This window comes from Thamnophis sirtalis, unplaced genomic scaffold (assembly GCF_051295495.1).
Source record: "Thamnophis sirtalis isolate CommonGarterSnake01/CBP01778 unplaced genomic scaffold, rThaSir2_p1.2 scaffold_1, whole genome shotgun sequence".
In the NCBI taxonomy this organism is placed as follows: domain Eukaryota; kingdom Metazoa; phylum Chordata; class Lepidosauria; order Squamata; family Natricidae; genus Thamnophis; species Thamnophis sirtalis.
In genome coordinates this window covers 77,504,653-77,515,492 of record NW_028261381.1, presented here as the reverse complement: position 1 = coordinate 77,515,492, position 10,840 = coordinate 77,504,653, and the positions used below count along the sequence as shown (strand labels likewise).

General features: G+C 39.4%; 1 protein-coding gene across 1 annotated transcript; it reads left to right on the top strand.

Moving 5' to 3' along the window:
* Positions 1-4,673: 4,673 nt before the first annotated feature.
* Positions 4,674-10,637, top strand: INS (insulin). The gene is made up of 3 exons (XM_087719928.1): positions 4,674-4,740; positions 7,949-8,169; positions 10,415-10,637. Exons 2-3 carry the CDS (start codon positions 7,983-7,985, stop codon positions 10,540-10,542), a joined length of 315 nt encoding a protein of 104 aa, XP_087576054.1. The 5' UTR covers positions 4,674-4,740; positions 7,949-7,982; the 3' UTR covers positions 10,543-10,637.
* The last annotated feature ends 203 nt before the right edge of the window (positions 10,638-10,840 follow it).

The window sequence follows — 10,840 nt, the reverse complement described above, 5'->3', positions numbered from 1 at the left end:
TTTTCCTTCTGCATCCTCCTGTGAACAGCTTTACGGAGATTAAAGTATTCCATTGTGGTCCATCAACTAAGTAATTGCACAGCGTATATCCACCCTGGGTTCTAGGCAAATGCTAAACTGGCATTTTGCTGAGCTTGGTTTCCATTCTACATGTGCTGATTTTTAAATCGCCATTTAGAAGGTTGTGCCCCAAAAACTTAAAAGATATGATGCAAAGTGAAGTTGCCCTGTTTTCAACCCTGAGACCTTGCTTTATTTTAAAGCCAGAAATAGTTATATAAAAAGAGGGCACTACACCTTTATTCCTGTTCTGTCTGACTTGCTCATTGATAACGATTTCTTTCTTCCTATTTGTTCTAACAAGTAAGATTTTACCAACTGTGAAGACGGGGCAATAGGGTGCAAAGTCTCCTTTTTAGTTGCTTTAGATATTTCAAACCCCCGCCACCTGGGATCTCTAGCTTGGCACCTGACATCTCTTTTTCCTGGAGCTACTTAATACACACTTGCAGATGTTTTGTTCATCCACTTTGGACCAAATTAATTCCTTAAACAAATGGCAGATCTTTGTTAAAAAAAAGAGGTAGCTCTCTAGGATGTTTCACAGGACACACATGTCTACATATTCCTGATTTGGAGGTATCAATGTTTATAACAATGAAAACCCAGACAAGGAAGAAAAGACAGGAAAAATCTTTGCAGTCCTGTAGTCATTGATTCTGGGCTGTTTTTATTATTTCGTGATCAAGCTTCTGGCCGCTTCCCTTTTCCCACTACAGATAGCCCTCGACTTACAACAGTTCGTTTAGTGACCATTTGAAGCTACAACGGCACTGAAAAAAGTGATATGACCATTTTGAAAACTTATGACTGTTTCAGTATCCCCATGGCCATGTGATTTACATTCGGATGCTTGACAACTGGTTCATATTTATGACAGTTGCAGAGTCCTGGCGTCATGTGATGACCTTCTGACCAGCAAAGTCAATGGGGAAGTTGGATTCCCTTAACAACCGGGTTACTAATTTAACAACTGTAGTGATTCACTTAACAACAGTGGTAAGAAAAGTCATAAAATGGGACAAAACTCAACAAATTTCTCACTTAGCAACCTACATTCTGAGCTCAATTGTGCCGTACTTTGAGGACTGCCTGTACTTTTAAAACGAGTCCAGCTGGGGTGTTAGAAAAGGGCAAACATTCCTTTTTAGCCTATTTTCTGTCTCCAAGGTGGACTTTAGTAGAACCTATTCATCTTTTCACCTCAATTCCCTTGGAGTGTGTGTGCTTGCCCTTTTTATTTCTACCTTTGCTGTTGCCTCTTTTTCTGGCAAAGCTGGCTAAATACTGGTAGCAACCATAATTCCCTTTTTTCCATTCCTTTCTGAATTCCTTCCTTCCTTCAACTGCTGTTCCCTAATCAACAGTCAAATGATCAGTCTTAGGCCTGCCCACTTCCCTGCTTGCCATTTTGCTTGAGGCGACCCCAGTCCCAGGATCTCAGGAAGACTAAGATAAGCAAAAGCTTATCAAATCCAATCAAAGCCAATTACCTCCAACAGACCGATCAGATCCCACAGATTAGGCCTCCTCCGAATTCCATCCGCTCGCCAATGCTGGAGGAGAGCCTTCTCTGTGGCTGCTCCGACCCTCTGGAAGGAGCTCTCCATGGAGATTCGAACCCTCACCACCCTCCAGGCCTTCCACAAAGCCCTTAAAACCTGGCTGTTCCGACAGGCCTGGGGCTAAAGAGTTTTTGCCCCCCTTCTCGAATGGTATGGTTGTTGTGTGTTTTTAAATTTTGTATTGTTATGTCTCGTCTTTTTTATCCCCCTGTCTGTACCTCCTTCCCTGACTGAATTGTGAGCCACCCTGAGTTCCCTTCGGGGGGGGGGGGGGGGGAAAGGGCGGCATATAAATGTAATCAATCAATCAATCAATCAATCAAATCACCAAATCAGCACAATTAGCATTTATTCTGAGCTTTCAACTGATTTGCATTTTACTCTTTAGTTCGAAACTTGATAAATTACTATTTTACTAATCCACACACCCCCTTGTTAAAAAAATTGAATTTGTTGTATTTAGCTTGCTAATTTCCTTGAATATTCTCTGTACTCTCCATTCGAAGGCCTTCTTTCAATTGGAAGAGCTTATTGTACAGGATAACTGGGTTTATTTAAGTCAAGAGAATCCACTTTAGACCATTGTTTATTGCTTCCTTGGTGAATATGTATTAGGAGACGGTTCTGTGGAAGTCTGAGCTATGCTCTTGAGCATATCTGGTAACACTCAAGGCTCAGAAACATGTAAATATGCCAGTGTCATAAGAGCCTAATGCCTGCAAATAGTCAAAACAACCTAGAATAGTTCCGTGGGTGTTTTAAATTGGATTAAGAAGAGTTGAGAGGTAGAAAGACTGATCATCTAACAGCACCTCCAATCCCAGGCCTAGCAAAGTCTTACCGGCAGTGAGTTAATGAAATCCATTTGACACATTGTAAGGCGGTCTTGGATACTTTTCATTTATTTTATTTATTAGATTTTAAAATCTTGCCTTTATTATTTTTATAAGTAACTCAAAGCAGAGGACATAGCTAAGAGCCTCTCTTCTTATTTTCCCCAGAACAACACTAAAGAGTGACTGGCCCAAAGTCACCCAGTGTTTTTCATAATTTAGGCAGAACTAGAACTCACAGTCTCCTGGTTTCTAGACCAGCACTTCACCATTGCACCAGACTGGTTCTTTTTGATCAGACTTGCAAGGTCCCTTCCAATCCTATGATTCTATAGTCATTAAAGTGCATATCCTGACTCTTGTTATTTTGTGTTCATCATCCATACTTTGCTTTTCTCCTGATCTCTGGCATGTAATTGTCTCTGTCCCCCTGCCCTAGTATGCTGTGGCACTTCCATGCATTTTGTATACCTGAGCATTTGGATGGGTTGTATGTACTTTATTCGACTCAGTAGTCATCAAATAGTTTGTTAAGTTGGTTATCCACAATGATCATCGGGGAATTTTTTTTTGCTGGCAAACCTGAAAAGAATAGGTTATATGGATAGTCCTCAACTTACAACAGTTCGTTTGAAGTTGCGACGTCACTGAAAAAAATGACTTCTGACCATTTCTCACACTTGCGACTGTTTTGATCATGTGATCAATAATTCAGACACTTAGCAACTGACTCATACTTATGACGGTTGCAGTGTCCTGGGGTCATGTGATCACTTTGGGCAACTTTCAGACAAGCAAAGTCAACAGAGAAGCCAGATTCACTTAACAAATCTAGTAAGGAAGGTTGCAAAATGGGGCAAAATCCACTTAGCAAATGTCTCACATAGCCACAGAAATTTTGGACACAATTGTGGTTGTAAGTTGAGGACTATTTTTATTCCATTCAAGCATAGATTCTGCTTGGTTTATGTATCGCAAAGGCACCTTTTCAACCATTCTGCACTCTTGCATATGCGTTTTGATTCCCCCGTCTTTGATTCCACAGCTTTATTCTTCAACATGTCATAGAATACTTTCTTAGTTTCCCTGTAACATAAGTTGATCTCATTAATCCCAAAACTAAGCAGATACCTTGCTTTCAACACCTACTGAGGGAAAATACATTGTTCTGCCTTTGTTCAATCACTCCCTTGTTTTGAACATGGAGGGTTGCTGTCCTTGCCCAGCCTTTTTCAAATATAAACCAGACATCCCTGGTACTTGAGAATATATTTCCAAATGGATCACTGCCTTATTAATTTTTCTTTCTTCTTATGTGATGGCAACAGTTGTCACAGTTTAAGGTTGTGTAGTATAAAGAAGTCATTTGTTGGATCTGGCATGAATTGCTCACCACTCAGCTTCCCTGGAAGAGTTGTGATGTTATGAGGGGAAAAAAACCCAGTTCTTCATTTTTCATTTTCTCTACATTATTTATAATTTTATTCAGTTCTACCATATTTCTGCATAATTCTTCTCTGATGAAAAAGATACAGATGTTGTAATTTTCCTTGCTCCGGAGACAAATTCCTTTTGCCTCCAATCAACCTGGACAATATTCTGTTCTGTTCTATTCCTATTCCAATTCCATAATCATAGGCAAGAAATCCTGACACTAGACTCTCATAATAGAAAACTGTGTTATAACCTTGAGTGGTCACTACTCATCTACTGGGGTGGGCATGATTTGCTTCCCACGTGTTTTCTTTCAAGGAAATGTGGCCTTGGTTATTATTTGCTCTAAGTATTTTCTTTCCACATTAACATCTGGCAAGAGTAGCATCTTGTCAACAACTTTGTCCTATCACTAGTTGCCCAGCAGGGATTAGATTAGCTGAATGTGTTAACATGTTTGCTGTTCCTTAATTTTGCCCTTCAGAAACAGCTGGTGGGATGGACAGCTTGGTGGTCATCCCAATCCAAGTATTGCCTATTGCCCAGCATTAGTGTAATTGGACAAGTTTAATAGCTCTATTATCGCTCCTGCTAAAAGGCTCACAAAGACTCAAGGCAGAGATTCAGTGAAGCAAACACAGGTAATGAGATGGAAAGGACAAGCTGTTGATACTATTTCCCCCCTCATCTTTAAGACTTAATGTGCTTCAACCAGCAAAAAAAAAAAATTGACCATGTTGATCTGGTAAAATCTTGTGTCTCAGGATTATAAATATGGCAAGGGGATGAGGTAGGAGTTACATATTCCTCTTAGTCTCTCAGCATCCTTGCACTGTCACCTTGGTTTGGTAAGTCTGCTTTGTTTTGCCCTCAAAAGTTTGGAATTCAAATAGGCGTGCAACATATTTCCATGATTCCATGGAATTCAGATAGATTCTGTGGCTTTCTGCCTGGAACTGAACTGAGAATTTTTGTAGTTGGTGAGCATATTCAGAATCCATGGGATCTGGAAAAATAGGTACTTTCCAATGATGCTAGGATAGGGAGTGGAAGAAGGGAAAGAAATTGAAGGAGTGATATCTTTTAATGATAGAGTTTGTACAACCAATCATAGCACACTGAGGAAAGAATGAGTTTTATACATTGATTTGCTTTGTACTGGCTATTAATTCTGCATCATCTGAGCAGGAACTCTTACAGAACTCCAGCAAAATGAACTTTGGTTTCTGTCTATACTTCACTTCTTCTTAGTCTCTCAACCAATCCATAATTCAAGTCCTTGGCTTAAACCTCTCCTTTGTCATTCGTTTATGGATTGGTGCTTTGTTTGTAACAAAATTAGAAAATTTATAATTGGAAGGGTTTCTTTCTTGCCTTTCACTCCCCACTCTTTTTCAGCCTTCAGATCAAATCTTTATTGGGGTCATAGACTCAGCAATGGAGGGCGGGGTATATAGTCCTTAAAAAGAGGAGCAGCCTTACTTCTTAATGTTAAATTTTAGCTTGAATCAAATTCCATTTTTCACCTCAGCTTTTATTAAAAGTGGCTAATGTGAACCTTGTTATGATTGTGTTCTGCTGTTGGATCTCTGAGCACCTCTACATGGGGTTTGTCACTGCACCTGAACTATCCTAGGGTTGCTTGGATTAGATAACTGAGCTGGTGTGCATGAGTTAGTTTTCCAATTTATATTTTAGAATGGTGGAATTGGAAAGGTGGAATTGGAATGGTGTGAAGTGGAATTGATGTCTTGTCCCACCTCCCACTTCCCATCTCTTTATCTCTCTCACTTCCTCCTCACCATAAGTGAGCAAATGCTATCACTTATGCCTTTCAACAGACTTAAACAGATAAGCCACTCTTATCAACTCTCCTTTGTTAAAAATGTTTTGTTTTATTTAAAAGGATTAACAAGGGACTTTGGTGAGAACTACTGGGTGGGGTGCTTGTCCAATAGCTTGTTTTTTCCACAGTATTAATAAGCCAGGTGGTGTTCTTTGCAACAGAACCTCACTAGACTTGAGACCTGACAGGTAAGCCATTTCTCAGGGTTTTCATTTTTTTCTCCTGCTCTTTCTGTGAAAATATTGGCAATCTTGAAGGGTTTTCAGAGTATTCTTTGTGGTGTGGGACAGTTTATTTATTTTGATGCATGTGGCATGAGTGATATGCTGTATAATATATTGGTAAGTAACCAGTTATTTATCCACTAGAAACTTGGAAGAATTTGTAGTCTTATTTTATATGGAATAAGATCTAGGATTCTGCATACCTCATTCTCAATATTTTGCCCACATTCTTATACTTGTCTTCACATCGCTACAGTTTTAAAAAGTTTAATGTGATTTCTCTCGACCATACTAACTTTCTTATTTCATCCCAGCCTTTGGGAAGAAACTTAGATTAGTGTTACCACATCTACACTGCAAAAAAAGAGATAGAAAACTCTTAACTCTTTTGTGCCATGTCCTGGTTTATGCAGCCCAGATTTGGCAACCATGAATCTTTTTGATTTTTAACTTGCTTTTGTTTCTACCTGGCTCCTTTTACTGTGTACTGTACTTTTTAATATATGCTTTTAATTGAACACTGCTCAGAGTCACTCTGGGAATTAGATGGACGGTATCTAAATTTGACAAACAAATAAATGCATAAAGTGCACTCAGTATTCTCATAACCCATTTCTCTTTTTTTTTTTAAAGCAACAACTTTATGACAAAAAGCCCCTGCTTTATTTGAAAGTCAACACTTCCTTCTCACTTTCCCCCACAACAAGAGCCCTGTGAGGTAGATAGGATTGAGAGTGTGTGACTGACCGAAGGTCACTTAGCCAGCTTTCATGCCTAAAGGTAAAGGTTCCCCTTGCACATACATGCTAGTCGTTCCTGACTCTAGGGGGCGGTGCTCATCTCTATTTCAAAATCGAAGAGCCAGCGCTGTCCAAAGACATCTCTGTGGTCATGACTAAATGCCAAAGGCGCATGGAACGCTGTTACCTTCCCACCAAGGGCGGTTCCTATTTTTCTACTTGCATTTTTATCTGCTTTTGAACTGCTAGGTTGACAGAAGCTGGGCCAAGTAATGGAAGCTCACTCCATTACGTGGCGCTAGGGATTCGAGCTTCTGACCTTTCTGATTGACAAGCTCAGCATCTTAGCCACTAACCCACCGCGTCCCACTAGCCATTTCATGCCTAAGGCAGGACAAAAGCTCTCCTGTCTATATAGATTCTCAATCATCCAGGTCATGGTTGTCCTGAAGGTGCTTTTTAAAAGGCTACTGGACTTTTTTGTTTTCTCCTTGAAAATGTTTCACTTCTCAGCTAACAAGCTTTTTCAGTTCTGAAGAACTGAACTGATGGTGAAGTGAACTGTTTTCAAGGAAAATAAATCAAGAAAGTGCAATTTAAGGAACTGTCTAGGCCAGTTCCGTAACCACTTGAAAAATCTCTCTCACCCATGCTTTATCTTCATAAATTCAGATAGTTGGAAGGGGCTACATCCTGCTGAATCCATGACAGGATTACCCAGTCACTACTTAAATATATTTAGCTCATTAACTCCTTGACGAATTAATTCCTTCCACTATCAAACATCTCTTATCTTGGAATTCTCCCAAGATTCCACCACAGGCTGTTTTTCCACATCTTAATCTAAGTTTGTAAACTATTTCATGTACTTCTTTAAGATCATGGCATTGAATTAAAACTATGAAATAAATGTCATAGCAAATAGCATTTTACCACTAAAGCTTGGCCACATCATATAGGGAGAGCATAGCAAAGTTACTTTTCAGTAGAGAAAACTCACCACCATTCAAGCAAACATGCATGAGGGCAAGTACATTGGGCTGTGAATGGGAAGGAAAGGGGGAGTGAAAGAAATGGTTCCCCTTGCAATTGCTAGGATGTTGTTTCCTATGTGCCAGTCTTAGTCTATAACAGGAAGTATCTGGGCAAGTTTCCAGAGACAGCTGCAGCATGGTAAAATATGGAATGATGGTAATCTGGTACCTGTTTTCCTTCTTTTTTCTAAACCTTTTTTTTTTGTTGTTAGATTCTTCCTTTCCAAAAGTTTCATCTGCATCACCATGGCTCTTTGGATCCGTTCCCTACCTCTCCTGCTGCTGCTGGCTGTTTCAGCTCCTACAGTTAGCCAAGCTGTTCCCAACGAGCGTCTGTGCGGTTCTCATCTGGTGGAAGCCCTTTTCCTTGTATGTGGAGAGCGGGGCTTCTACTATTCCCCCAGGACCCGAAGGAACATGGAACAACCACTTGGTAACTTCTTTTTTTTTGCTAATTTCCTAAAATGCCCTGTCTGTAACATAACCTGGTCAATTTGCTTATAACTCACCACCTGCTAGGTAGATCGTATTAAACTAGCAAGAAAAATAGATAATGATGTTTATATATTGTCAGAGGTTAAATATTTTAGGAAATATTAAAAGGGCAGAATATTTCCTCCTAAAAGGGAGATAGAAACGCACACCCACCCACCTTTGTCAATGGGCCATTAAGGTGTAGGGTAGTATATTCTACATCACAAAGATCTACCTCTTTCAGGCAGAGCCATAATAGGAATCCCAAAGCTCTTTCATTACATCTTCACCCAGCAACAGCTCAATCAAGCTTGGGACTCAAAAGACAACCTACAGAATTGCCCCTGCATGGGCCCATGGGAGCTCTGCTGCAACCCTCCCTACCTTCCATGAAGCCCTGGGAATAATTTAGTGATGTATTGACTCATAGGGTGGCCAAGAACCATCTGGTTCATAAGTGTTTGTGCCTATTTTAATTGGCTTATTTTAATGTCTTTTTCTTGTAATCCTTTCTGAGTCTTGATTGGTGTAAGCTGTAAAATATGGTAAATAGACAAATGCACATCCTGAATTTGAAGAATATTGGCAAACACTATTCATAGACAACTTAAATCATACAGCAAAATAATTCAGGAGAGGAGGCTATGTTTTAATGTACGGTAAGAAGAAACCTAGCTAAAAGCTTTTTGGTTATATTATTACCATGGTTACTATATCATCGTTATTGTTATTAGCTTGTATGTCAATGTTTAACTCCACTCTTTTTTTTTATTTGTAAATGGTATACCCTAACAGTGCATTGTTTTTTTAAGTGTCTATGAATAAAATTTATTTTTAAAAAGTAAATTCCCAAATTAGTTAATGAGTTAAAAAAACCCAGCATTTGGCTCCTTCCTTTCTCTCAGCCTTTCCCTTTCCAGATGTTTTGGGATACAACTCCCCATAAGCATGGTTGGTGATTGTTGACACTGCAGACCAATGCATTTAAATGGGTCTGAAGTTAGGAAATGCTGTTCCCTCTGTTTTACCCTGATTGATTCTTGATTATTCCATTGTTAAATGGAGAATGGAATAGACTGATATCCAAGATGCATATATATCTCCTAAGTGGTATTTTCCCTTTGTCAGTGAAGCAGCCTCCTTGTTCATGGTCAAGTTATATCAGTGCCAACTTGACAGCAGTACTCCTGCTATTTTCGGTAGCCTGGAAATAATATAGTGCTACTATGGCAATAATAATGTAACTTAACCGTTTTCCTAAAAAGTCAGTAGACGGACCAAGAAGCATCTCTGAATCAAAAGTTCCACAAGGAGTTTGCCAAGTGCTGGCAAAACCAATGCATCCTGCTGGGGGAAAAATATGCATCATATTTCTCATTTCAAATACATAGAGAAGAATACAGGTTCCTTCTTTTCCACTTGGTTTTTATGCCAACCATCTTGACTCAATACTTGTAGGCAAGGTTTGCAGAGCATGCTGCCTTTAGCTAAAAGGAAAGCAGACTGTTATGTAGTATGTAGGATGAGAAACACTTCCATCAGTGAAGACCCTAGGAACCAGACCATCATACTATATTTTTTATTTGTTTGGAGGTAGCAAGCTGGGATAGTAACGAACCTGGGAGTTTATCAGTGACAGTGATGAATATGGGAGTTTATCAACATGAAGCACCTCTTCCTTCAAAAGGAAATACAGCCCTATCCAACCCTGGAGATGTAGTCCGTTTTCCGATCTGTGAAATGCTAATCCGTAGCCCTTCCACCTGTTAATATTTAGCTTTGCTTTACTGTTGCTAATTTAATCTTGGTTGAAAGTGTGCAATTTGTAACCAGGGTCTAAAACATCCAGTTCAGTTTCAGTTAGCTGACTCAAGAGCACAATAATCTAGTGCCAGGACAATCTGATAGCCATAGCAAGCCATAGCAATTAAAAGAAAGTACATTATGAAACAGTTATCATGTAGCAGAATAAGGAAGTCCCTGTAGCATTAACTCTTGTTCACCGGGAAGAAGGATGAAACTGTCAAAAATAATCAATAGCATTCCACCTAAACTCGGCCCCAAAAGCAGCTGTGAGTGGGAAAGGCAGAGACATTATCACATCTTTGGGGGTGCCAAATTGAAACGGAGAGTCCAAATGAATATACTTTCTGTTGAATACACTTTGAACATCCATCTAATGTTGGTCTCCTCTTATTTGGCAGTGAATGGTCCTTTATCAAATGAGGTGGAAGTACCCTATCAAGAAATTCATAAAATGAAGAGAGGAATTGTGGAGCAATGCTGTGAAAATATCTGCTCTCTCCATGAACTAGAGAACTATTGTAACTAGAAGAAAAGGAACCGGTCCATGCAGGAATGGAGAAAAAAAAAGCACTTTGCTACTGCACCTTTTAAGTCATTAAATAAAAAAACCCCATGAATCTATTCTTTGCAGTGTTTTCTCTATGTTGCATGCTCTCTTTACCTCTGATTTTTAAAAATTATTATTTATGGATTCATATCTTTCTTTCATTGTGGATTTTAAAATTCAGAAGAATGCAGTGGTTGCCCAACTGAGAGGCTGCTTGTTAGCAGCAGCAATAGCAGTTAGACTTATATACCGCTTCATAGGGCTTTCAGCCCTCTCT